Source organism: Camelina sativa, chromosome 5, assembly GCF_000633955.1.
Source record: "Camelina sativa cultivar DH55 chromosome 5, Cs, whole genome shotgun sequence".
Lineage (NCBI taxonomy): Eukaryota > Viridiplantae > Streptophyta > Magnoliopsida > Brassicales > Brassicaceae > Camelina > Camelina sativa.
Genome location: NC_025689.1, coordinates 2,952,334 through 2,976,012, shown reverse-complemented (window position 1 = coordinate 2,976,012; position 23,679 = coordinate 2,952,334). Strand labels below are relative to the sequence as shown.

The 23,679-nt window shown below is 38.0% G+C and overlaps 9 protein-coding genes across 13 annotated transcripts; 5 read left to right on the top strand and 4 right to left on the bottom strand.

The window, feature by feature from the left end:
* On the bottom strand, positions 58-852 carry LOC104785157. Its single transcript, XM_010510308.2, has one exon. The coding sequence runs from the start codon at positions 793-795 to the stop codon at positions 298-300; it is 498 nt and encodes a 165-aa protein (XP_010508610.1). The 5' UTR covers positions 796-852; the 3' UTR covers positions 58-297.
* Positions 1,856-3,422, top strand: LOC104785156 (protein phosphatase 1G-like). 3 transcript variants are annotated; one of them, XM_010510307.2, is made up of 2 exons: positions 1,856-2,081; positions 2,762-3,422. In XM_010510307.2, the coding sequence occupies exon 2, from the start codon at positions 2,801-2,803 to the stop codon at positions 3,233-3,235; it is 435 nt and encodes a 144-aa protein (XP_010508609.1). In that variant the 5' UTR covers positions 1,856-2,081; positions 2,762-2,800; the 3' UTR covers positions 3,236-3,422. The 3 variants fall into 3 exon arrangements, with proteins under 3 accessions (XP_010508609.1, XP_010508608.1, XP_019101219.1); XM_010510306.2 differs by having other exon boundaries at positions 2,081-2,206; XM_019245674.1 differs by lacking the exon at positions 1,856-2,081 and adding an exon at positions 2,088-2,206 and having other exon boundaries at positions 2,732-3,422.
* On the top strand, positions 6,781-9,136 carry LOC104785154 (squamosa promoter-binding-like protein 9). Its single transcript, XM_010510303.2, has 3 exons — positions 6,781-7,507; positions 8,129-8,274; positions 8,366-9,136. Exons 1-3 carry the CDS (start codon positions 7,149-7,151, stop codon positions 8,977-8,979), a joined length of 1,119 nt encoding a protein of 372 aa, XP_010508605.1. The 5' UTR covers positions 6,781-7,148; the 3' UTR covers positions 8,980-9,136.
* On the top strand, positions 9,818-11,579 carry LOC104785155 (outer envelope pore protein 16-3, chloroplastic/mitochondrial-like). 2 transcript variants are annotated; one of them, XM_010510305.1, is made up of 3 exons: positions 9,818-9,923; positions 10,340-10,687; positions 11,179-11,579. In XM_010510305.1, exons 2-3 carry the CDS (start codon positions 10,357-10,359, stop codon positions 11,325-11,327), a joined length of 480 nt encoding a protein of 159 aa, XP_010508607.1. In that variant the 5' UTR covers positions 9,818-9,923; positions 10,340-10,356; the 3' UTR covers positions 11,328-11,579. The 2 variants fall into 2 exon arrangements, with proteins under 2 accessions (XP_010508607.1, XP_010508606.1); XM_010510304.1 differs by having other exon boundaries at positions 10,336-10,687.
* On the top strand, positions 11,897-13,242 carry LOC104785153 (rhodanese-like domain-containing protein 9, chloroplastic). Its single transcript, XM_010510302.2, has 6 exons — positions 11,897-11,955; positions 12,073-12,323; positions 12,409-12,559; positions 12,648-12,733; positions 12,839-12,943; positions 13,031-13,242. The coding sequence occupies exons 1-6, from the start codon at positions 11,909-11,911 to the stop codon at positions 13,093-13,095; spliced, it is 705 nt and encodes a 234-aa protein (XP_010508604.1). The 5' UTR covers positions 11,897-11,908; the 3' UTR covers positions 13,096-13,242.
* On the bottom strand, positions 13,295-16,592 carry LOC104785151 (TBCC domain-containing protein 1-like). Its single transcript, XM_010510301.2, has 9 exons — positions 16,006-16,592; positions 15,501-15,641; positions 15,002-15,373; positions 14,768-14,872; positions 14,535-14,675; positions 14,042-14,245; positions 13,842-13,934; positions 13,633-13,744; positions 13,295-13,549 (listed from the first exon to the last, which is right to left on the bottom strand). Exons 1-9 carry the CDS (start codon positions 16,489-16,491, stop codon positions 13,506-13,508), a joined length of 1,698 nt encoding a protein of 565 aa, XP_010508603.1. The 5' UTR covers positions 16,492-16,592; the 3' UTR covers positions 13,295-13,505.
* LOC104785148 lies at positions 16,726-19,182 on the top strand. 2 transcript variants are annotated; one of them, XM_010510298.1, is made up of 10 exons: positions 16,726-17,027; positions 17,118-17,180; positions 17,503-17,587; positions 17,674-17,730; positions 17,971-18,043; positions 18,260-18,308; positions 18,426-18,514; positions 18,583-18,652; positions 18,759-18,844; positions 18,941-19,182. In XM_010510298.1, exons 1-10 carry the CDS (start codon positions 16,764-16,766, stop codon positions 18,981-18,983), a joined length of 879 nt encoding a protein of 292 aa, XP_010508600.1. In that variant the 5' UTR covers positions 16,726-16,763; the 3' UTR covers positions 18,984-19,182. The 2 variants fall into 2 exon arrangements, with proteins under 2 accessions (XP_010508600.1, XP_010508599.1); XM_010510297.1 differs by having other exon boundaries at positions 17,968-18,043.
* On the bottom strand, positions 19,061-20,869 carry LOC104785149 (3,9-dihydroxypterocarpan 6A-monooxygenase-like). Its single transcript, XM_010510299.2, has 2 exons — positions 19,935-20,869; positions 19,061-19,846 (listed from the first exon to the last, which is right to left on the bottom strand). The coding sequence occupies exons 1-2, from the start codon at positions 20,844-20,846 to the stop codon at positions 19,217-19,219; spliced, it is 1,542 nt and encodes a 513-aa protein (XP_010508601.1). The 5' UTR covers positions 20,847-20,869; the 3' UTR covers positions 19,061-19,216.
* LOC104785150 (protein POLYCHOME-like) lies at positions 20,890-23,076 on the bottom strand. The gene is made up of 3 exons (XM_010510300.1): positions 22,950-23,076; positions 22,300-22,687; positions 20,890-21,919 (listed from the first exon to the last, which is right to left on the bottom strand). The coding sequence occupies exons 2-3, from the start codon at positions 22,678-22,680 to the stop codon at positions 21,530-21,532; spliced, it is 771 nt and encodes a 256-aa protein (XP_010508602.1). The 5' UTR covers positions 22,681-22,687; positions 22,950-23,076; the 3' UTR covers positions 20,890-21,529.

The window sequence follows — 23,679 nt, the reverse complement described above, 5'->3', positions numbered from 1 at the left end:
GTATAACGTTTTTATCTTAGTTTATGTAAGTGTGATGTATATAATTAATTTAATAGATCGACTTACATTATTGCAACAAAAAGTCTCATCGTTTATACTCATCATATGTATACACTATGCACTTTGTTAGAAACATTCAGAAGATGTATATAGGCTTAATTCTCTTTGCATCTAGGCCTCCTCCAAAATGAATCAAGATAAACATTTCGCAAACTAAGACATATCCTTCAAACAAGAATTAATTTTAAAACAAAGTAAAAACAAACTCTTTGTCGTCGTCGCTCTTGTTTCCAATTCTCACAAACTCCTCGCCAGCATTTCTTGGAATCTTCTGTAAGATTCAACCTTCTCCAGCAAGAACTTCTCATGACACCTCGCGATGAACATATCTGCTAAATGATCAATATCATCATCACCAACATCTCCCTCCTCAATACTATGATCACCATCCATGTTAATGTTCCCATGAACCCTCTCTTCTAGCCACTGGAGGTACTGAGACTCATGATTATCTTCTTCATCTTCATGACCATGAAGAGATAAAGGGAAAGGTTCAGGGTCAGGGACTAGATTGGAGGATCCGAAGAAGATGTTGTGTTGATTTATGGATGACTTTGTTGAATAAAACATCATCATGAACAACCTCTTCTTGTTGTGTTTAGATATCTCGATAAGAATGGATTTGGCTCTGGAGAGATACCGTAAAAAACGGTAAAGAGAGTGTGTGATTAGGTTTAAGAATAGGGTTTTGAGTTTCATGGAGGGTGAAGAAGATGAAGACCTCTTGAGCTGCATGACTCAACGACAACTCTAGAGACTATCTCACACTCTTCTTCTGTGTGCATTAATCGTCAATACCTCGACTATTTATAAGGGATTTTGTTGACGTTTATAACCTCACAAGTCCCTGTTATTTACTTATATGGATCTGACGTAATAGTTTGTCTTTAAAGCTAATGTACACAATTCCATTAACTTGTTGCGTGATTTTTACAAGAAAATAAAGTTAAAGTCTTCTTTCTTCAAAAATTGTACTAAGGTACGTGTGAGTGAGGAGAATCTAGAGATGACACAATCGTGATAAAGAGTTGGTTTCAAATGTTAAACAACTTGCAACTGCCCCTTCCGTAATTTTTATATTAGTATAGGTCTTAAATTTTTCCCTACAATTTTCATACAGGCAATTTGATAGATTAATCGCTATAAAAAGTTTGCTATGATGAAAAATATATGTGATTTCTTGACATGAGGTAATAGAACGAAACAACCATATTATACTCCTTTTAACTCTAAGCTTCTTAATCTGATGCTTTTTTTTATGATAAAAAGATATAAAAACTTTTGATCTTTGCATCATACTATAAGAAAGAAAACCAAGACAGCTATATATATCGTACATAAAATCACAAGTTATTGTTTTACGTGTAGCTTTGGCATATCATATATAACGTGAATAAAATGAACATTTATTGGCTAAAAAGAGTTAAAGGGAGAAGCAGTTCGATTGATTCAATGCGTTGAAGACTGGTTAACTTTTACTCCAAGGCAAATACTACTATTGTCTAGGAGACTAGAATCATTTAATTTACACATCAGCACTTATTTTAAACCTCAATCATTTGAACATGCATCCATCACCAATGATGTGCTTAAACTTAAAGTGTTGGAGTAGTAGTTCAATTCAATACAACTCTTTCCTGTAACTGAGTTCATCATATGATCGAATTATTAGTTTTTGTTTGATCGAATTATGAGTTCAAGCCTTATCTGGGCTTTGAGTTCGGCCCATATAATGAAGATAGGAAAGGCCCATATAAAAACCCTCAATGCTGTTGAGCTGTCATCATTCTTATCCACAGACCACAGAGAGAGGAGACGAGGGTTCGAGTTCGAGTAGCAGCAGTAAGAGCCTAGGTGCCTAGGTTGTGTGTGGGGGTGAGAATGACGTGCAGATAAAAGCGCGTGTGATTAGTTAGAAACTTAGAATGCGAGGAAATCCGAATCCCATCTACAACGGGGCTAAAGAAGATCCATCGGCCAATGGACGACTTTGGTTTATAGGATCAAGTGGTATGGGTATGGTAAGTGTCTGTGTGTGCTAACTCACTTACTCTGCCAAAACCCAAAACTCTCTTTTCTTCTATCTTTAGATCTCTCTCTCTCTCTCTCTCTCTGTGATCACTTTTATAAAAGAGTCTCCTCAGTGGTGGGTGTTTCTCTGATCTCTGTGTTATCCTCTGTTTCCTCTTACTCTGTGTTTGTTAGAGATAAGTGTTTCTTTTTTAAAAGTAGATGTAGATTGATCCTTTTTCTAAGTGCCCAAGAAAGAAAGAAATTTTTATTTATCTGGTACTAAGTAATTGGTTCATCGTGTGTCGAAGATTCTTATAACACATAGGTTAGTTTAGTATTCATTCAGACAGTTTTGCATTATGTTAAGTTTGATTGTTCGTGTTTAATGAGATTGGTAACAAACTTACAAAACCATGTTTTCTTTGTTGTTGTCTTGTTTGATTGCTCTCATGCAATGAAATTTCATGGATATTGAGATTGAAATCAAGTGAAAGTTTTTAGGCTTCTGTATATTTCAGTTTGTTTGCTGGTTTAGGTTTTGAACAGTTTTGTAAGAAATGCAATTGTTGTTATATGTTAAACGAGAAAGAAAGGAATCTTGTTTTCATGTTCTTGTGTAATGTTAACCTGATTGATTCTTTGTTTAATCTGGATATAGATGGAGAAAATGAGCTGGTTGCTTTTGCAGGTTTCTAGATTGTGTAGTAGCTTTTGGGGTTTATAGACTATGAGAAGAGGTAGAGGGAAAGGGAAGAAGCAGAATGCATCTGCTCGGGAAGATCGTGGGAGCGGTGAAGAAGATAAGATTCCTGCTTACAGGAGAAGAGGAAGGCCACAGAAGCCAATGAAAGATGATTTCGAAGAAGAGGAGGAAGAAGAAGAAGAAGAAGAAGATGAAGAGATGGTGGTAGAGAAGATAGAAGATGAGGAAGAAGAAGGAACTGATGATGGTTCAGTAACAAGTAAAGATTTGAAGAAGGAGAAAAGGAGGAAGATATCTAATGGAGGGAGTACAGATGTAACTGAAGAAGAGAATGGGTTAGGGTCAAAGTCAAGCACTGATGATTCCATGAAATCTACTAGCTTTAGACAAAATGGAAGCCGGAGAAAAAGCAAGCCGAGACGAGCTGCTGAAGCTGTTGTGGAGTGTAATGGAGTTTGAAAAACCTTCTTGTGAACATACTTCACGAGACCAGGATGACAAATTAACTTCAAGAAACCTTCTTCTTCTTCTTCTTCTTGTTTTTGCTTTTCTTACAAGTTATTTTGAAGTTGACAACTTTAGGATCGGATCTCCTTTGGTGAATTATGAGTCAAAAGCATCAATTTGCATTCTCTCTTTTAATATTTTTTTTGTCGCTTCATCTGTTTGGTTTATGACATTTGTGTGTCCAAGGATGATCCTGTAACACATGAATTTGGGAGAGAGAGAGAGAGAGAGAGAGAGAGATGAGATCCTCTATAATCTTGTATCTCCAAATTTCACATGATTGTGAAGATGCTATAATTGCAAATTGTGTACGTTAGTTAGCCAAAATATTACAGCGAAGCCGTTAAGGGAAGAGAGGTGAGAGCTGAGAGCTGAGAGCTGAGAGGTGAAAAATGACAAGAGTGTTATTATACTTCAAAGGTTGGTCAAATTTATATGATTATTAGATTTGACATTTGGTATTAAAACTTTAGATTAATAAACTAGAAAAAAATTTTCATTGAAAAATGGCAAAATCTAATAATCATATATATTTCTAAAGAAACTTAAACCCAGGTCCAATATAACCCAAATTTGCCACCACTTTCATGCAACAAATAGAATAATAATAAGAAGAAGAATTTTTTTTACAGGTATATGTGTTCGTCATATTTGACGGCATAAACATAAATCATCATAGTTTCTCAAAATATATAATGTCTTTGTTATTCAGATAGAACCTAGACGTTTTTGTGACGTAATTGTAAAAACTAGTCAGGCTTAGGGAGATCAGGTCTTTAGTTTCAGGGTCTAACCAATGCAGCCAAACAAGTGGAAACCACTTTCACTAAATAAAGCTAAGCAAAAAGAACAAATCAAACCTAAACCTATAAAATATTACTATATATTACTAGTAGATTACAGTTTACACAGACTCTGATGGATGATGTCTATGACTACGATTTAACTTTTCATACTTTTTTATTATAACGAAAATCAAGAAAGATCTCAGTTTGGATATTGTAAGTTAAAAAAAAAAAAAAAAAAACCCAAAATAAAGCTAAAAATTTGGCTTTAATTTGCAGAAAACAACAAACAAATCGAACGCTAAAATAATAATAGTAAAAACATCTTGGTTATGTAATTCGCTAATAAACACATGAGAATGAGGTTTAACAAACAAAAATAGAGTACTGAATTCATTTATAGGTTTGCTTGCACATCTGCCGACACCAACTAGTTCCCTTGAAGTGTCACATCTTTTGTTGTGTTCCAATAACTGTACTGCTCACATTTCAGTCTTTAATATTTTAACATTTTTTTCAATCATTATAATTTTAAAAATTCACTGGTATTCTTCTTTTATCATGTTCGTTGCTCTTTAACTACTACAGTGTAGCAACCATCTATTTATAGAACTCTGAACTCCTCGGCAGTTTCCTTTTGGTTCCCAATGCTGAGAGTATAGAATCTATGGGAAGATAGTATTTTTAAATTAACACGTTTCTGTTATTCTAAGTACAAAGCAATATTCAGATTATCAAAATTTGTAAAGTTGGATGTCCTATGCATGAGTCTGAATATTGCTCCCTGGTGGCATGCATATAATATATGCTTTCAAAATATACTAAAATTAAATTTACTAACATCACACATGACCCAAAAAACCTTACATCACACATGACCCGTCACCATCACGGTTAATTATGGATATCCAAACATTTAAGAGTACCACCCAACTAGGACTCTTTACAAAACACATAAAATCCAAAATTTTATACCTAAAATCCCTGGACAAGATCATTAAAAGTTTAGGGCTTTTTTTCTTTCAATAAACGCAATAGGAAATTTCTAATAGTCACGGGTTGAGGTTATCCAAACCGGTACAAAAGAGTCTACGACGAAAAATAACAAAATATGCAAATGGGTTAAACATGGTTACACATATGTCTATAAATTATGACTCGCATGCGAGATTCAAGACATGGACAAAAACGTTTTGAAGCAAACAAAATAATTTTGATTTTCATGGAAAATCTTATTGGTGGATAATTTTTACGAGGATTCTACAATTTCTCGTAAACGAGTGACTCCCAACTGATTGTAGGCAAGATACACAACCAACATACAATGTTCTTAATCGATTTTTAAAACAGGATTGGACAAAAGATTACTTGCTTCTGCATAATATGTATGGATTTTACTTGGCTAATGACGATCGTTTTTATCATATATAGCAGATGTATTGACCATTTTTTTTGTAAGTGATTTCATTTTATCATATATAATATAAACCTTCATCATGAGTTAGTCGATTGTATGAAGTAGTACTTGGTGATAATTTAATATATTCGAGATAACAAAGTTGGTGGTGAGTTTTTTCCTTTTTAATCTTCCGAAAGAAAATGTTGATATTACAACAGCTATTGTGATGCTGCGAAAATAAAGAAGGTTAGTTTTGAAAGTTTATACTAGTCATTAGTCAATCAATCCAAGCTAGATACGAAGAAGAATCTTTTCTTATCTTGGGACCTGAGGGCTGAGGCTGCATATATATAATGCAATTATATATTCTATGTTACAAAAACTATGATTGTCATGAGGCTTCTGGATCTTAGAGTTTATATTGAGATCTTAATTAGAGTTTCTCTTGAGATCTTAGAGTTTCGTACATATATCGAATATGGAAGTTAACATTCCATCTTTTAGTATCTTAATAAGCTTAACATATTTTGACGCCAGAAACCATAAATTTGGTGTTGGTCTCCTTACTCATCACAACGACGATATCAATATAACGTAATTGGACAAATTTGGTATATCTACCTAAACAAAATTGTGTTTTTTTTTTTTGGGTTAGTATCGAGAAAAAAATAGCTTTAAAAACTCGAGGTATGAAATCATGGTTCTTTTGCATGACTGATCATGTTTATAACAACTTAAACTATTGTTTAAGCTATTTAAAAAACTTGAACTGATTGCTTTTAACATCGTCGTCATCTCGACTGACGCCATCTAGATGAATGCCAAGTCCAAATTTTCTTATAAATAGGGTTTAAGAATTCATAATTTTCATATGACAAAATAAAATTGTATTACATTTGTATATTGCTTTGAAATATATTAAAGAACAGTTCCTTCATATTTGAATATAAGAAAATCTCTCATATTTCATTTCAAATATGCATGTATTTAGTTTTAATGAGTTAATTTTATAATTGTAAAGTTTTTAACTTCATATAAGATATTCAATTCAAAATAACCAATTCAAATATTCATGGTAGATTTGCTAGACAACACAAAATATCATCTCCATTTATTGCCAACCTCATAATGCCAATGGTGGACCAAAAGAAAAAAAACATGCATTTATTTATTCTCTTGACATAAGAAAAAAATGCATTAACTTGTCAAATAATTGCTAGGCAAACAACCTCTATACTATATAAAAAGTTAGAAAAATGTGAACAGTATAAAGTAAAAATAAAAAGAAGAAGTATGTGTATATGAAAGACCTCTCCAATGTTCACTTGCTCCAGTTTCTCCAAGTTTAGAAAACTGCTACAAACTCTCTCTCTCTTTCTCTCGTTTTGCTATGTGGTAACAATAAACAGACAACAGTTTTTGTTTGTCCGTACCGTTTTACTTACTCTCTCACACTGTCTTTGTCTCTTACCACTCTCGTCTCTTTTTTTCCCTTCTGTTGTGTTTATATCTTTCTTTTTTCTCTAAACCCAAAACAGTCAAAATCAGGGAAGCCAAAATTTTCTTTGCTTTCTTCTCCTTTCGTCCTTTCTTTAAAACCAAAGACAGTTAGGTTTGAGAGAGAGAGAGAGAGTGAAGAGTAAAACCCTTTTTGTCTGAGTAAGAGGAAACCAAAAGAAAAATGGAGATGGGTTCCAACTCGGGTCCGGGTTTAGGTCCGGGTCAGGCAGAGTCCGGTGGTTCCTCCACTGAGTCATCCTCTTTCAGTGGAGGGCTCATGTTTGGCCAGAAGATCTACTTCGAGGACGGTGGAGGTGGATCCGGGTCTTCTTCCTCTGGTGTTGGGTCAAACAGACGTGTCCGTGGAGGAGGGTCAGGTCAGTCTGGTCAGATACCAAGGTGCCAAGTGGAAGGTTGTGGAACGGATCTAACCAACGCAAAAGGTTATTACTCGAGGCACAGAGTTTGTGGAATGCACTCTAAAACACCCAAAGTCATTGTTGGTGGTCTCGAACAGAGGTTTTGTCAACAGTGCAGCAGGTTCTTATTATCCCAATTCTACCCTTTAGTACTATCGTTTATTTACATGTTTTGCCATTGCCGGAGATATTAGAGTCCGGCCAAGGCTTTCCTTGTTCCACTGTTGTGAATCAAATCTAAAGGCTTTAGCTTTTTGTGATTGTCAGTGTCATATGCTTTTTTGGCTTTAACGTCTTTTTATTTTCATTTTTTGAACTTTACAGCTTCGTTTTGTAACCTGGTCTTGTGTTTTGTTGGACTCGTTGGGCTTATTTTTGGGAATATGTTTACGTGTACTTCTGGATGCTTCTCTTTATTTTTATTTTTTTTTGATTTTGTCTTTCTAAATAATCTCATCCAAAGGGATATGAAATGAATGGACAAGAAGAAAACCCATTGCCCTCATTTTTGCTTCTTTAGGTCATATCATTATTGAGGGGGACAAAACTAGTGTACCATTGCATCATTGACGTTATCATTGAGGAACTCTGTTACTAGTTTGTGGTTTTTAGATTCTAATTCAAACTGATGACAAAAGCTTATAATGACTTAAATAAAGTATAGAACCGGTGTCTGTGTTTGGATTGTTCTGTTCTGTTGCTTTTCTTTGAAGTTAACTAGATCTGAATCAATCTCACTCAGGTTTCATCAGCTTCCTGAGTTTGACCTAGAGAAAAGGAGTTGTCGTAGGAGACTCGCTGGCCATAATGAGCGACGGAGGAAGCCACAGCCTGCGTCTCTCTCTGTGCTGTCTTCTCGTTACGGGAGGATTGCACCATCACTTTACGGTTAGATCTTTTTAGTGTGACATAAGACCAATACTAGTGATTTTATTTTATCCTTATAATGAGATGTATATGCTTGCATGTTATGGGACAGGGAACGCTGATGCTGGAATGAATGGAAGCTTTCTTGGGAACCAAGACATGGGATGGACAAGTACAAGAACATTGGATACAAGAGTGATTAGACGACCTGTGTCAGCACCGTCGTGGCAGATCAATCCGATGAATGTATTTAGCCAAGGTTCAGTTGGTGGAGGAGGGACAAGTTTCTCATCTCCAGAGATTATGGACACTAAACTAGAGAGCTACAAGGGAATGGGCGACTCAAACTGTGCTCTCTCTCTTCTGTCAAATCCACATCAGCCACAGGCCAACAACAACAACAACAACAACAACACATGGCGAGCTTCTTCAGGTTTTTGCCCGATGACAGTTACAATGGCTCAGCCACCACCTGCACCTAGCCAGCATCAGTATCTAAACCCGCCTTGGGTATTCAAGGACGATGACAATGACATGTCTCCTGTTTTGAATCTAGGTCGGTTCACCGAGCCTGCAGATAATTGTCAGATAAGCAATGGCACGACGACAATGGGTGATCAGTTCGAGTTATCTGATCACCATCATCAAAGTAGGAGACAGTACATAGAAGATGAGAACACAAGGGCTTATGACTCTTCTTCTCACCATAATAACTGGTCTCTCTGACATGTCTTTGCATCAGAGAATCTTCTTACCAATGTTACGATCCTGCTCTATCTTAATCTTTTGCTCTTTTTTTTTAATCCTGTTATCAGCTTATTAATAAACCAGACAATTGTTGCCCAAGAATGGCTTTTTGATTTTTATGCTACTTGTTTTGTTTGTTCCATCTCCATGAAATCTCTTAACTTAGGAAACAAGACAGAGCATCACAATTATCAAGATTTTCTTCATCACATCAGGGTTCCATATATTGATTCTATAATCACCCTAGTGAATACATTACCTCTCTTTCTTTAGCCATAGCCTCATCAGCTTTTCTCAAACTCAACAATCTTAAACACTAAATTAGACTCAGAGACCTATTGATTAACAAAGTGAACTTCCTTTTTCCCCAAAACCCTAATCACTCACCTTCATAGAGTCGTCGTCCTTTATACACTTAGCACCCGCATTTCCATATGAAACCTCACATTCTAATCAAAACCTGAACTATAGACATACACCAGAAGACGACTGAGCTATGATTCCAAGTTTTGATCAGAATGTAATTTGATCTGATCTGATAAAATATAGACATACAGCTTTCCAAATCAGCCACCATCTGATCTGCGCTATGCCTTACGAATACGATTCTTCTCTTCATAAAAATCTGTTTTCAGCAACAGTAAGACGATGACAGAGACCTTTCTTCAAAAGATCTCTCATCTTCCAACCATTGGGGTAGACAGAGCTTTGCCGAAAGAGGGGGGGATAGAGAGAATAACATAAATGGGCTTCATAATGGGCCTAATAGGCCCACATGAACTTCTACTAGATTCTGCCTTTTGGGTTTTTTTTCTTTATTGGCTCTTCTTTTGTGTCGTCGTCTCCTGAAGAACAACGAAAACATCTCTCATTGAGTTCCTTCACTGAATCGCTCTCTTTCCTTGCTTCTTCGATTTCCAAAGGTTAGACTTTTCTGAATCCTTCAATGATCTCTCTCCGTTGTGTTCTGTATAACCTTTCGTCTCTTCGTTATTGATGGATTCCAATTTTTCATTGTATTACGACTTTGTGATGAGTTTTACTGAGCTTCCTAAACTAGGGTTCTGCTTTTACATTAATCAAATCTCGGATTTTTCGTTTCAATTCAATGTCTCACTACATAATTTTTGGGTCTTAAAACCATATTATATTGACGATCTGGTAATGGGTTCATAACCAAAGTTGTAAAGACTGCGACTTTCAAACTTCAATTCGATAAATTTGATCCAAATCACGCGTCTTTTAATACATCCCGCATTCAAATTTTGCATTTTGTTGTTGTTTTTGTTTGATCGTGTTCGCTGATGAATTTGTTTTATTCGTGTGCATTATTAGCTAGAACCGTAGAAAGGAATCATGGATCCAGCTGAAATGAGATATTTGGAAGAAGAGGATGGTCCGATGGTGAAGACAATGAAAGGAAGTGTCACTGGTTTTGGTGTTGGGATGATTTACGGAACCATTTTGGCGACTTGGAAAGATGTTCCAAGAGTCGAGAGAAATGTGGCTCTTCCAGGGCTTATCAGAACATTGAAGATGATGGGAACCCACGGGCTTACTTTTGCTGCCATTGGAGGTGTTTACATTGGTGTTGAACAGCTGGTTCAGAACTTTAGGTGCAAGAGGGATTTTTACAATGGTGCTATTGGTGGTTTTGCTGCTGGAGCTTCTGTGCTTGGTTATAGAGGTAATGTTGTTTCTTCTTGTCTCATTGTTCGTTACTGTTTTGTCATTGTGTCAGCAAAAACCATTGTCTCTATGATTAAGTAGTTTGGAACTGATATGGTTTTGGGGAAGACCATTTGAAGTTGCTGGAACTAGCAGTATGTAATTCGATTCATAGGTTTTAGGAGCTAAGTAGTCACTGATGGACAAACAACAATATTGAGTGGGAGTAACAAAGGATTGTCAGATATGTTTTTTGTCTGGGAAGAACTGACTTGTTCCTTGCCTCAAGTTAATGTTATTCGGTATCTAGTGTAGAAAACTATATGATATCATAAGTGCCAACAGTTGGATGTGGAGTATGTACAAGAGACTCTCAAAATCTCGTATATGTAAAGATCGAAAATACATAGCTTTAAGTGACTTGATGCTATAGATTTGTGCTTTCTTTTGTTGCTAAACTCCATTGTAAACTTGTTTATTGTGGTGACATTTGTTTTCCTTTTTTTACAGCAAGGAGCATCCCAACAGCTATAGCTGCAGGTGCAACTCTAGCTATTACCTCTGCTTTGATTGATTCTGGAGGTCAGACCACAAGAGTAGACACTGGCAGAGAGTACTATCCTTACACCGTAGAGAAAAGAGCTGAAGCTGATTCCTGATTTCTCTTTTGGTGACTGAAATTAATAAGATGTGCATTCGCTGATCCCAAGGCTCTTTGAGATAATATCTCTTCCATGTCCTCTCCTTTTTGTTGATTGTATCCGGATATGTGAAATCATGAAACCTTTTGCTCTTGTTTCCTCATGTTTTTTTCTGTCTGAATGTTTCCTACAATAAAAAAATCAACTTTGTCTGAAAATGTATCAAAGGTTTCAGCTTTCAGTAATCAGACTTTTGATTGTTTCTGTTAATCTCAAGCTGCATTATCTGAACCAACAATAATAGATGTGAACGTGACAAGCATAAGGAAACAAAACAAGAAACATGTATCATAATCATAAATCATAAATCATAAATCAGACGAAGTGGATTGGGAGATCTACTTGTTAAAGCAGGTTTTGAACACGTGGCAATGAATAATTGGCTATCTTAAATTTCCTTGTGGTATGGCTAATCTAGTGGTTCTTNGTGCGTCAAACAGACGTGTCCGTGGAGGCGGGTCAGGTCAGTCAGGTCAGATACCAAGGTGCCAAGTGGAAGGTTGTGGAACGGATCTAACCANCCAGAGACCTCTGCAGCAATGGCGGGGATCATAAGCCCTAGCCCTACGGCTCTTTATTTCACCAGGTAATACGAGTTTTCTCAACTTAAAGTTGATTCCTTTTGATAAGTCGCCAAGTTCTTTAATCTTGGAGAGTTCTCATCAATCAGATAAAAAGTTAACAGCTTTGATTTCTGATGCAGTAATCTTGGTGGAAGGCGATTGAAAGCAGTGAGTTGGGCGGGAAAGAGTGTCTCCGGGAAGTTAATCCGCCGGAGAAACTTGAGAATTGCGGCGGAGGTGAAATTCGTGAATGCAGAAGAAGCAAAGAAGTTGATAGCTGAAGAAGGTTACTCTGTGGTGGATGTTAGAGACAAGACTCAATTCGAGAGAGCTCATATTAAGTCTTGTTCCCATGTCCCTCTCTTCATTTACAACGAAGACAACGATATTGGTTAGAAAAGAACTCGAACCTTTACTTGAACAAACTGTATGGCATTATTATAGTTCTGAGTGGTTTTGTCTGAACAAAATTGCAGGCACGATAATAAAGAGGACAGTGCACAACAATTTCTCAGGATTATTCTTTGGTTTGCCTTTTACTAAAATGAATCCTGAATTCCTTAAGTCCGTTAGAAACGAGTTCTCTCAGGACAGCAAACTTTTACTTGTTTGTCAAGAAGGTCTCAGGTTAGTAGAACAAACTCTGGATTCACTGATACATCACCGAGTGTAGTTTGAAGAGAATTTTAAAGTTTCTTTTGTTGTTCTTGGAAAGATCTGCAGCTGCAGCTAGTAGATTGGAGGAAGCAGGTTATGAAAACATCGCTTGTGTAACATCAGGGCTACAATCTGTAAAACCAGGTTTGATTCCATCTGGCTTCATCTAAAGAACATTTCTTGGGGGTTTTGGAGAAATTTTGGTTTGAGAAAGATAATAATCGGATTTACTGGTTGTTGCGTCTTTAGGGACATTTGAATCGGTTGGTTCAACCGAGTTGTGGAATGCTGGCAAAGCAGGGCTTATTACAATTCAAGGCCAGATCTCTGCAGTCTTAGGAACCGTGCTCGTCTGTAAGTAAAATTTACCATACAGTTGACGAATATAGAGAATGTTGTTTGGTCTTTTTGGTTATGAGTTAGACTTTGTTGAACTTGCAGGTGCTTATTTGTTCATACAGTTCTTCCCAGACCAAGCAGAGAAGCTGTTTCCTCCAACAAGCTAAGAGACAAAGACAAGACAACAATTGATCCAGAGAAGTTTTCACAGTTTCAGGTGCTTCGTATGTGTAGATGCTTAAGAGAAAAGATTGAACAAGAAACTCAAATTTTTAAGATTCCAAGTAGTTACCAAGGATTTAAATATATATATATATGGTATTGAGCAAAGGTTATCTGCTTAAAACAATTGAAAGAAATCAACACTTAAAAGACAAGATTGCGTAATGTTTTTCAAGGACAAAAACGTGGATACATAGAACTAATAAATATGATCAAAGCAGAGAGAAAAACCCTACACAATAAAACAAAGCTTTAGGAGTTAGAGAGCGTGCTGTGCAGTTAAGTTCTGATGTCAAAGGTGCTAGCAATCTCTGAGGAACAACGGATCAAGAGAACTCTATAGTCAATGGTCTCTTTAGTCGCCTTGTAGGCAGTAAAGTTGCCGAATATTTCCAGTTGCTGTCACCAAAGAAGCAGATACATATAAATCATTGGATGACCAATGGAGTGAATGAACTAGAATGGGGATGTGATTTGATTACCGTAGAGCCAGTCTTTGAAATGCATGTGGAACGCTGTAATAAGTTCTCGTTTTCGGTTTTCTTCAAGAGGTGTTTCTCTTAAGGATTGCCTTGTTTCTTCCAAGTTCTTTAGCTGCTCAAAACAAAAACACAGTTAAGGGATCAGATGCTGAGATATGGATGAAAAACAAACAAGCAATTTTATATGGAAGAGCCCCAAAAAATCATACGTTTGTCTGCTGCACTGCCTTATATGCATCTGGCAATGGAAATGGATTGTCTTTCGTGGAACCAACTGCCTCGCCCGCAAACCAGTTTGGGATCTGAACCAGAGACATTGATGTGAGAAATTAATCTATGATCACAATCTTAGTAACCAATATCACTCGTTATTACAGTAAAATTAAAATAACAAAAAGGGGAATCTTACCAAAAAGGTAGTGAACTGGTCAGGGGCCACACATAAAGCCGGTTCAGACTGTTTATCAGAGGCACCGGTAGGATGTGAGAGTGAGTCATGCGGATCAACTGCTCCCAGAGCCAAGGATTCATTCCATTTGTTGATCGTTGGCTCAATTCCTACCTCGGTCATGTGCTCCTCCAAGTGCGAGTAAAATGTATTATATGGAGCAACCTGGAACAAGTCAAAATCATATTGATGCCAACAGTTACAGACAATACATCAGAAGATGTTTCAACTTAAGAAGTGACTGTAACAGCGTGTTCAATTGTCGAATCACCATGAACCGTTAATATGTTCATGAGTATACCAGGCTTATAACACAAAAAGATATAACCTAAAGTTAAACAAACATATGTGGTTTATTTACTAATGTCAGCTGATTATCAGAGCGCGAAATGAGAGTTGCTTATGCAGCCTGATATAATACTTGTAAACCCTCAATATTAAAGAGACACATCACCTGTAGTTTGTGGTTATCACCAACAATAAGAGGTCGCTGATTGACTCCCAAAAAGAACACACATTCACGGCAATTGGCGATGCAGATTCGTTTGGTAGCTGCAATCACATGAACTCTCTCACAATGCTCAACTCTTACTGCCTGTGCAGAGATGATAAAATATTCTCACTGAATCCTCAAAACTGAACCTCGTTAACAAAAGACTAAAGTAGGAAGGAGTAGATTTGTAGTACCTTGCCAGCAGCTCCCAGAACGATAGTAGAATCAGAACATCCATACACAGTTGCATATCTCAATGGTGCTAAAAGATAAATGACAGAATCATGGCAATTGGCAACCTGCAGAATACACAAAACATGCAGCTGACGTGCATACATAAGTAAAAGAAACGGAATGAAGAATTCCACAACTACAAAATGTGAAGGACTGCTGAGTATAAAAATGCAAATTAGTTGTTCAATACGGACCTTCACTGATCTACCCTTAAGATCGGAAGCCTGCTTGAAAAGTGAAGTCTTAGAGACTCCCTCAATAATACACGGACCTCTGTCGTTCGATGAAACTTTATTAAGAGCTACGCAAGACTCTGCCATTCCAGCATCTTGATCGGAGACATTAGATTCTTTCCCAGAAATCCTGTCAGAAATGGTTTCTAAGGCGGACGCTATGTCTTTCAGAAGCCAATCATTCACTTGAGAAGCAGGAACGGGAACAGCGGGCATATCAGGATCAGAATTCGCAAAAAAAGGAGTAGCTTGGCTTAAAGAAGGTACATCAGATCCCTTATCACCATAATGAACAAGAAACCCAATGTGCTCAAAACTTTCCATAGACAGGACCTGAGGAGGAGATTCAGACCATCTAGCATGAGATACTCGTTATTTTCATTTCCCATAATATTTGTATTCCAACATAAGTTTTGATATCTATCCAATAACAAACAGTTATAAAAAGGTTAGCACATACCAAAGATTCATCTCCTTCTCCCTCCACAGGCTCTGAAAGGAGAGAAATAATATTTGTTATGTGCTTTTGCAGATACGATAATTGATGAGCTTCTTCATCTGCCGGTGATGGCATAAACCGACGGCTGTTGCTACGAACAAGCTGCATGATGATGAAACGTAATTAACTTAAGCTTTTGATATCATAAGCCCAAATACATTATGAAGAAATACCTCAACGAGCATCTTCTCAGTTTGAAAAATAACAAAGATCACTTAGACAAACACAAACTACACCCGCCCCATTCAATGCAGTTCTTCAACATTGCTTAATGCTAACGTCCCTAAGTCGAGTGTCTCTAAATTTCTAAACTTGCATTGCAAATTATAGTATAATCCAATGAAAAATCGATTAAAAAAAACAAACTTTTGGACTACCAAATACGTTTTCAGTATCATTTCCCTACCAAATAGATCACAAGGAGCCACATTACAAAATTAAGAGAATGTAAAACGTTAAAGCTTGCCTGAATTGGCGATAACGCAGACAAGTAACCATCAAAAGCAGAAGTAGATGGCCAAACATCAGCAACAGCAGCAGAGTCCTTATGCGTTCTAGGCAACAACTTCTTATACGATTGAATATATAGAAACAAAATCAGATCCCTCAAATCAACTCCAACCGAATCAACTTCCTGAGCCAAAACCAGAGGATCATTCTCGCAATGTAACACAGAACCGAGAGTTTCGAGAACGAGACGCGCATTATCACCGGAGATCAAAAGCGCATCGGCAATGGCGGTAGATCCAACGCGGTTATTCGTCGCGGAAGCAGCTAGCTTTTGTTTGATCGGAGCTAGAGTTTGAATCGGGTCGGTGAAAACGAGCTTCTGGATCGGAATAAGGCCGTGCTCGAAAGGTACACGTCTCGGGTGGATGATTGAATTCGAATTCGGAGTTTGAATCGGGTCTGGGTCAGGTGGTGGTGATTGGTCGATTAGTTCTTCCGTCATTATGATTCAATCAAACCAGAGAAAGAGAAAGAAGACAGTTGTGAAGGGAAGTTACAGATCTTTTTTGAACATCGGACATGGAGAAAGAAGGAAGAGACAAGAGAGAGAGTATTAATGTTACAGTGTGTGCAACCACATGCTAATTATCATACGCTCTCGTAATGGAATAATGGGCCTTAAAAGGGCGGCCCATTAAGCAACCCTTTTGATAAGTTCTTCTCCGACTCAGTTTTTCTACCGGCGACGAGATTTTGAAGTCGTCGTTTCAAGCAATGGAGGATTTGGCTGCTTACTACTCTCAGTATAATTTACCGGCGAACATTCCTCCGCCACCGTTGGGAATGGCTCCGATTCCGATTACTCCGGCTCATTCTGTTTATTTGCCTGCACACGTGTCTATTGGAGGTCGCGATGAGGTTCGTACGCTTTTCGTTGCTGGACTTCCTGAAGATGTTAAGCCTCGGGAGATCTATAATCTCTTTAGAGAGTTTCCAGGATATGAGACTTCGCATCTCCGGAGCTCAGATGGAGCTAAGGTAAATTCTTTTTTGGGGATTTTGTAATTTGGGTTTAGGGATGATTAGGTGATTAAGAGAGTGAGAATCTTACTGTGGTTGTTTTGGTAGCCTTTCGCATTTGCTGTGTTCTCGGATCTGCAATCAGCTGTAGCGGTGATGCATGCTCTCAATGTGAGTATAAATTTCTTCGGAACTTGCTGTTTTAGTTTCTAGCTGATATTTCTACTTATGTGAATGATTGATTTGGGGATATTGCTTAAGACATGTCTCTGAAGCTAATTTAACCGGAAAGATTGAAAATTTGGGTTTTATATAAGTAGAGTTAGTGTCTTTCTGGTTGTTCTTATTCACCCTAAGTAACTTGAAATCGTTTAGATAGCTGGTTGCATTGTTTTGGCACGAATGAATTAGCTATAGCTATTTACTTTAGCTTGAACTAAGAAACTTTTGAGATTTATTTATGAAGACCATTAAGTTATTTGTTTCCTTTCAGGGGATGGTATTTGATCTTGAAAAGCATTCTACTCTTTACATTGATCTTGCCAAATCAAACCCCAAATCTAAGCGATCAAGAACAGGCAAGTAGTAGGATTGTTTCTGTTCGGTAGCTCAATAAAAGTTTGATCTTCGCTTATGTGTTTATTTTCTTTTTGTTTTGTGGTAGATGATGGTTGGGAAAGCTTGAAAAAACCCAAGTCTTTGAGCACCACTACTGAATCTGGTAAGATCATTGGTACAAGCCTTCATTTTGGGGCTTCTTGTGACCTTTTGTATTTTATGTTTCTTGTATCTGAATATGGGTATTGTACTACTTATCGTTATAATTTTCACTATCCCCACGCTCATGCATGTTAGCTCTTTTTGGTTTAAGATTTCACACTAGAGCTATAAGTGCCGTCAACATGGTTTCACGTTTCTGAAAGCTCACACTGCACATTCTTGCACGTTTGGGCACTAGCAGGTTTTGGCAGCTTTCACACTCCTGGAATGAGTAGTTCTGCTTACAACACAATTGGTTATTCACATGCACAAAGGTCATCGGCACTACTTGAAGCACATACTTGTGAATGCTTAGATTCTGTTTCTTTGTTGCACTCACTTTTCTTGTATCGCTTCCCTGAAATCTAACTTACTTAAGGCTTAGCTGAACTGATCCTAGCACCCATGCCCTGGATATGAGAGAGCTTGTTCTGCCTTAGCTATTAACGCAGGAAACTCAGTGTCTCACTATATTCTTTTTGCTCCTTCAGTCAAGGAATTGCTAATGTTGCTGGGAGGGCACCGACTACTGGAAAATCTGTAAGCTTCTGCCTATTTTATACTTTCATATGAATATTGCATTCTGTTTGCACAAAAATACAGTGAGGTAGACTTATCTATTACCATTGGTCATGACGATCTTTGTTCTTTTGACAGAATAATGTGGCAGATCCTTGTCCAACACTTTTCATAGCGAATATGGGACCAAATTGCACCGAAGCTGAGCTAATTCAAGTTTTCTCGAGGTACGGATACTCTATTCTCCACGCAAACTGTAACCACTAGAGATAGTTTTCACTCTTTTTCCTGTCAGATGCCGTGGATTCTTGAAACTGAAGATTCAGGGTACATACGGGACTCCTGTTGCATTTGTTGATTTCCAGGTACAGCTCTCGCAATATCTTTTTCTGAAAGAGTAGAGACAGATCCTATTTTGTTTAAAGAGTGAACTGACTCTGACATGTTTACTTTGATATGTGGCTTTTGCAGGACATCAGTTGCTCAAGTGAAGCACTACATACTCTTCAAGGCACAGTGCTTTACTCATCCCTCACTGGGGAGGGTCTGAGGCTGCAGTATCCTTCGCTACTATTCCCATTTAATTCTTTGTTTTTTTCTTTCTCGTGGGACTTTACCGCTATTCCAAGAATAGACTTAACAAGCAATATCAGATATGCTAGATCAAGGATGGGAATGCGTAAGAAGATTAATTAGTGTTAATATTGGTTACGCTCTGATTCGTAAAGATAAAGTAGAATGTCATGCCAAAACGGCCATGGTTCTGAACTTTGTTATATGCATATGTAGTTACAGTAAGCAGATGTGTTATTTATCATATTGATTTAAGGACCATATTGGAAAACAAGTTTTATGTAAGAGCTTTGAAATGATACAGAACCATGGTTCTTTTATACATATAATTCTTGGGTAAGAAAGCACTTGGAAAGTTAGAAAGTATTAAAGTGATCCACAGGGTTGCACACTAGTGGTCGAGCCATCTCAGCAGAAAAACCAGAACCTTGGCTCAGATCGACCTTCTGTCCATCAACACTCTTCCAGTCGAAGCGCTGCACCAATGAACCCACACCTATATGCATCATATTCATGGCAAGGGATGCTCCTGGACATCCTCTTCTTCCACTCCCAAACGGAAGGTAACGGAAATTCTGTCCCTTGAACTCCATCTGATGTTCACCTATCTTCTCTTCAGAGCTCTCTAGAAATCTCTCGGGAATGAATCTGTCTGCATCCTTCCATAGTTCTGAATCTCGCATGATTGCATAGACATTTACGAGTACACGTGTTTTTGACTTGACAAGGCACCCGTTCACCTGGCAGTCTTCTGCGCATTCTCTTATGATCAGAGGAGCTGAAGGGTGGAGCCTCAGAGTTTCCCTTAAGACAGCTCGAAGGTAAGGGAGGTTAGGAACGTCTGATTCTTTGACCAGTCTTTTACTTCCAACAACGGTATTGATTTCTTCTCTTAACTTGTTGAACGCTTGTGGATGGTTTAGTAGTTGCCCCATTGCCCACTGCATTGCTGCTGCTGATGTATCTGTTCCCGCCATAAACACATCCTACAAAAGTTTCATGCAGCAGAGTTTTATCATATCAGAATAATCAAACTGAAAAATGGATTCTATTGACAGGTGAGAGGAAACATACCAGCAGGAAAGATTTCATGTCATTCCTCGTTAGCTTCATTTCAGCAGTGGGATCTCTGTAAGTTTCCAACAATATATCCAAAATATCCTTTCTGGTACCTTCTTTCTTTGTCGCTTTTGCCTCACGTTCTTTCATAATTCTCTCTACAAGCAGGTCATATTTTTCCATTACAGCCACTAATCTCTTCCCGTTCCCAGAAAAATCCAGTACTTTCAATGGCCCCAACACATCTCCTACACTGATTTTCCCGGCAAGCTCCAAACATGTCTTCACCAGCTTCCTTATCTCTTCCGCTTCATTATCAGTACCTGAACACCTCGTGCTCATCGCCATCCTGCAGATTACATTGTTGGTGTATTTTATGAACTGGCTACTCAAGTCACAAGGCAACCCTTCTCTGCAACACTTAGCCACAGACTCGATCAGCTTCAGTTTCTCCTCCTCACGGATGTCAGCGAATTTCTCCAGCTGTGGTACAGCAAGAAGCTTAGTCATGCACAGCTTCTTCATGAACCTCCAGTAATCTCCATACTGCGCAAGGACGAATCTGGACCCTCTATACTTGAAATACTCAGCAGAACCAAACTCAGGTCTCGAAGAGAAATTAAGCTCTTGCTCCTTGAAAATCTCTGTCGCCACCGAAGAGCTTGAGACCACAACGCACTTAGAAGCACCGAGCCGTATCTTCATGAGTGGGCCATACTTGCGAGCTAGATTCTGGAATGAGACAGGCAATACTTGGCCTATCAAATGAAGGTGACCAATGAATGGTAAAGATGGGGGGCTCTGTGGCAGCTTCGTAGCAGCCATTGAATCTTGTTTCTTCAAGAACCATTTGAAGAGAGCATAAAGCATGAATGCAAAAACGAAGGATTTGATGAAGATAAGGTTAGTGTTTAATTCTGGATCCATTGCAGGTTTTATTGATACAGTTTTTAATGTGTGCTTGTATTTATAGTTTAGTAACCAGACACAGACGAATCTTGTTTATTAGATTCTCATTGTAAAGAATACAAACAACAGATGTGACCTTTTACCAAATATGTGCGAGTCTGTGACGTAACATAGAGGAAAAAATGTTAAATTCAGGATATTGAGATTTTTTAGAAAATAGAAGTCTTTCGCCAAGATTGTGACAATTACAGATAAGCAAGAAATCTCAGGCTAAAAGACCATCTGCAATTTCCACCAACAAAACCAAAATTGGAATTTGGAAACGTCTGTACAATCTGTTTACTTGAATTAAGAAGACATCATCATACATCTCTACTGAGGGAAATTACAAAAAGCCTAAAAGCAAAAAAAGGTTCCCAACATAAATCCGTGAACTATCTAACAGTTATCTCCTCCTATGATATTATCATCAGAAGATGAATCTCTTACTATGTCTTATCATCAGAAAAATGATAGAAGCTCCCTGCTATATCATCAGAGTGATGATTGACCCCTTTCTAGTAATATATCATCAGAGTAGATGATCTACCTTGATCTACCTCTCTTTGATATCATCAGAGATGATGTACTCACTGTGCAGGCACATCTTTACTTCCTGATTCCTATGGTCTCCTCCTACTTTCTGAGAGTGAAAGTCAATATCATCGCATGGACATTAGCGTCCTAACCCTTTTCTCCCTTTCTGCTCTCTTAGCACTAGGAGTGCTCTTCATTTTCTGAATCTCTTCCATCACAACCTTCTCGACTTTATCAATAGAGTTGAGGAGCTTCTTCTGTGGAGTGAGAGCATCTTCTTCCCCTGTATTCTCTCTAGTGATATCAAGCAGAATCTGATGGACTTTAGCAGTTGAGGGTGGCCACGGACGCTTGAACCCAACCGATGGACCAGGAGTAACCATAGAGTAGTCATGCTCGAGCTGAGCACCCGACAGTGGTACTAGAGAATCAAGAACCCCAAGCTGTTGTGGTGTTGGAGTCTCAATATCTCGGCCAACGCCTTCTCCCATACGAACTCTCCTTCTCTCAATAGCCTTCAAAAAGAAGTTTGTAGTTAGAATAAATAGCCAAGCCAAGCAAAGCCTTCTGAACATTCTCCAAATCAAAAAAGATTAGCCTTTTACTTATAGCCATGAGAACATTCTGAACCAAGATACTAATCCCAAACCAGATATAAACAGATTCAAATTAGCTATAAACCAGTGAAATCCTAATGTCAAACAGTCGAGTTATAACCATGAGAACATTCTGAACCAAGATACGAATCCCAAACCAGTTATCAACAGATTCAAATTAGCTATAAACCAGTGAAATCCTAATGCCAAACAGTCGAGTTATAACCATGAGAACATTCTGAACCAAGTTACTAATCCCAAATCAGATATAAACAGATTCAAATTGGCTATAAACTCACCCTAACAACAGCGGAAACATCACGGAGAGGGGTTCTTGGATACCAAGAAGGCAAAACAGAAGTTGAAGCACGAGCCCTTCCACGCCTAGTAACACCCAAGCTAGTGTTCTCTCGTCCCTGTGGCGATCTAAATTGAATCTGACCTCTTCTACCACCACCAGTACGTCGAATACCGAAATTACCCCTCACAAGCCCACCTCTTCCCATCATACCAATCGACCCAAATCCTGTAGCTTCAGACGGCACTCTCTGAACCGGAGACCCAAACAAATGGTGATGTGTTGATGCTGGTTCGTCAATTAAAATCCCATTAGAGCGTCTGTTGAGAAACGCCGCTGGGTAATCAACTGGTCTCTCTATTCTGTCTCTTGCTTCCGGCATTGTGATTCTGCGTTACAAATCGAAGCACGAAACCATCAAAACCCTAACCAAAAACTGAACTTACAAAAGAAAAAAAAATTGACAAAATCAAACGACCCCAGGGTCTCAAATCTTGTTCTTTATTAGTAATCTAATGTTCTAAAACTTCATAAACACCAAGAAATGGAGAATCAAACCCTAATTCTAAACACCAACAGTTTCATCTAGAAACAACATTATATCAAAATCTACAGACTCCGGCGACAATCGAAAGATGGATTTAGTTATACCTAAATGAATCTTGGATAGATTACTTCGTGAAAGCTCCGAGAGGCTTCGTGAACAGTAAAGGTGGAGGAGGAGGGGACAAAGGGGAAAAAAGGAGAGAAGAGCTTTTTCAGAGAGAAACGATCTGGCAAAAATTTTGAGACCATCTTCTAGGCGGGTTTTATAATTGAAAATGAAAAATTTTTCATTTTTTCGAGCTCGCACGTGTCATTGAGTTTTCACCTGTGTGCAAATTTTTTGAAAATTTTCATCTCAGGCGGGATAAATTTTTTCGTTTTTTTTTTCAACGCGCACACAAAAAATTCGTCAAATTTTTGTCAGATTACACTTTTACCCTTATATATTTGAATGGGCTTTCAGCCCAATATCTGCGCCTTTTACTAAGAGACCCATTTATCTTAGTTTTACGTTTCACGATCGAATCCTCACCGTTTGAAGTGTCACAGAATCCAACCCCGCTGCTTTACCAAATTACCAGAGAGAACCGGCGTGCCTATTGATCGGTCCATGATTTTCTCTGATAATCCGGTAACACTAACCAAGAACCCACCTTTAATTACGTAGTTAAACCGATCGAACCGGAGAATTCCATGATTTAATTAATTACAGTCCAATGGACCTTCGGATTTGGAGTTTGAGTTTGTGACCGACGATGTATAAGCCGGTTTAAAAAAAGAAAAGTAAATTAGGTTATGTATATATATGTTAAGTTGGCGATCCGACAAAAAGAGA

Coding starts and splice junctions, on each gene's coding strand:
- LOC104785157 (XM_010510308.2), bottom strand. CDS start 795: ATGCAGCTCAAGAGGTCTTCATCTTCTTCACCCTCCATGAAACTCAAA.
- LOC104785150 (XM_010510300.1), bottom strand. CDS start 22,680: ATGCCGGAAGCAAGAGACAGAATAGAGAGACCAGTTGATTACCCAGCG. Junction 21,920..22,299: donor ATGTTTCCGCTGTTGTTAGG/GTGAGTTTATAG, acceptor TTCTTTTTGAAG/GCTATTGAGAGAAGGAGAGT.
- LOC104785154 (XM_010510303.2), top strand. CDS start 7,149: ATGGAGATGGGTTCCAACTCGGGTCCGGGTTTAGGTCCGGGTCAGGCA. Junction 7,508..8,128: donor TTTTGTCAACAGTGCAGCAG/GTTCTTATTATC, acceptor AATCTCACTCAG/GTTTCATCAGCTTCCTGAGT. Junction 8,275..8,365: donor GATTGCACCATCACTTTACG/GTTAGATCTTTT, acceptor GTTATGGGACAG/GGAACGCTGATGCTGGAATG.
- LOC104785153 (XM_010510302.2), top strand. CDS start 11,909: ATGGCGGGGATCATAAGCCCTAGCCCTACGGCTCTTTATTTCACCAG. Junction 12,560..12,647: donor GTTTGTCAAGAAGGTCTCAG/GTTAGTAGAACA, acceptor GTTCTTGGAAAG/ATCTGCAGCTGCAGCTAGTA. Junction 12,944..13,030: donor CTTAGGAACCGTGCTCGTCT/GTAAGTAAAATT, acceptor TTGAACTTGCAG/GTGCTTATTTGTTCATACAG.
- LOC104785151 (XM_010510301.2), bottom strand. CDS start 16,491: ATGACGGAAGAACTAATCGACCAATCACCACCACCTGACCCAGACCCG. Junction 15,374..15,500: donor GAGAAGGAGATGAATCTTTG/GTATGTGCTAAC, acceptor TCTCCTCCTCAG/GTCCTGTCTATGGAAAGTTT. Junction 13,745..13,841: donor AGGCAGTGCAGCAGACAAAC/GTATGATTTTTT, acceptor TGTTTTGAGCAG/CTAAAGAACTTGGAAGAAAC.
- LOC104785149 (XM_010510299.2), bottom strand. CDS start 20,846: ATGGATCCAGAATTAAACACTAACCTTATCTTCATCAAATCCTTCGTT. Junction 19,847..19,934: donor ACATGAAATCTTTCCTGCTG/GTATGTTTCCTC, acceptor AAACTTTTGTAG/GATGTGTTTATGGCGGGAAC.
- LOC104785148 (XM_010510297.1), top strand. CDS start 16,764: ATGGAGGATTTGGCTGCTTACTACTCTCAGTATAATTTACCGGCGAAC. Junction 17,731..17,967: donor GAGCACCACTACTGAATCTG/GTAAGATCATTG, acceptor TTTGGGCACTAG/CAGGTTTTGGCAGCTTTCAC. Junction 18,653..18,758: donor TTGCATTTGTTGATTTCCAG/GTACAGCTCTCG, acceptor TGGCTTTTGCAG/GACATCAGTTGCTCAAGTGA.
- LOC104785155 (XM_010510305.1), top strand. CDS start 10,357: ATGGATCCAGCTGAAATGAGATATTTGGAAGAAGAGGATGGTCCGATG. Junction 10,688..11,178: donor TTCTGTGCTTGGTTATAGAG/GTAATGTTGTTT, acceptor CTTTTTTTACAG/CAAGGAGCATCCCAACAGCT.
- LOC104785156 (XM_010510307.2), top strand. CDS start 2,801: ATGAGAAGAGGTAGAGGGAAAGGGAAGAAGCAGAATGCATCTGCTCGG.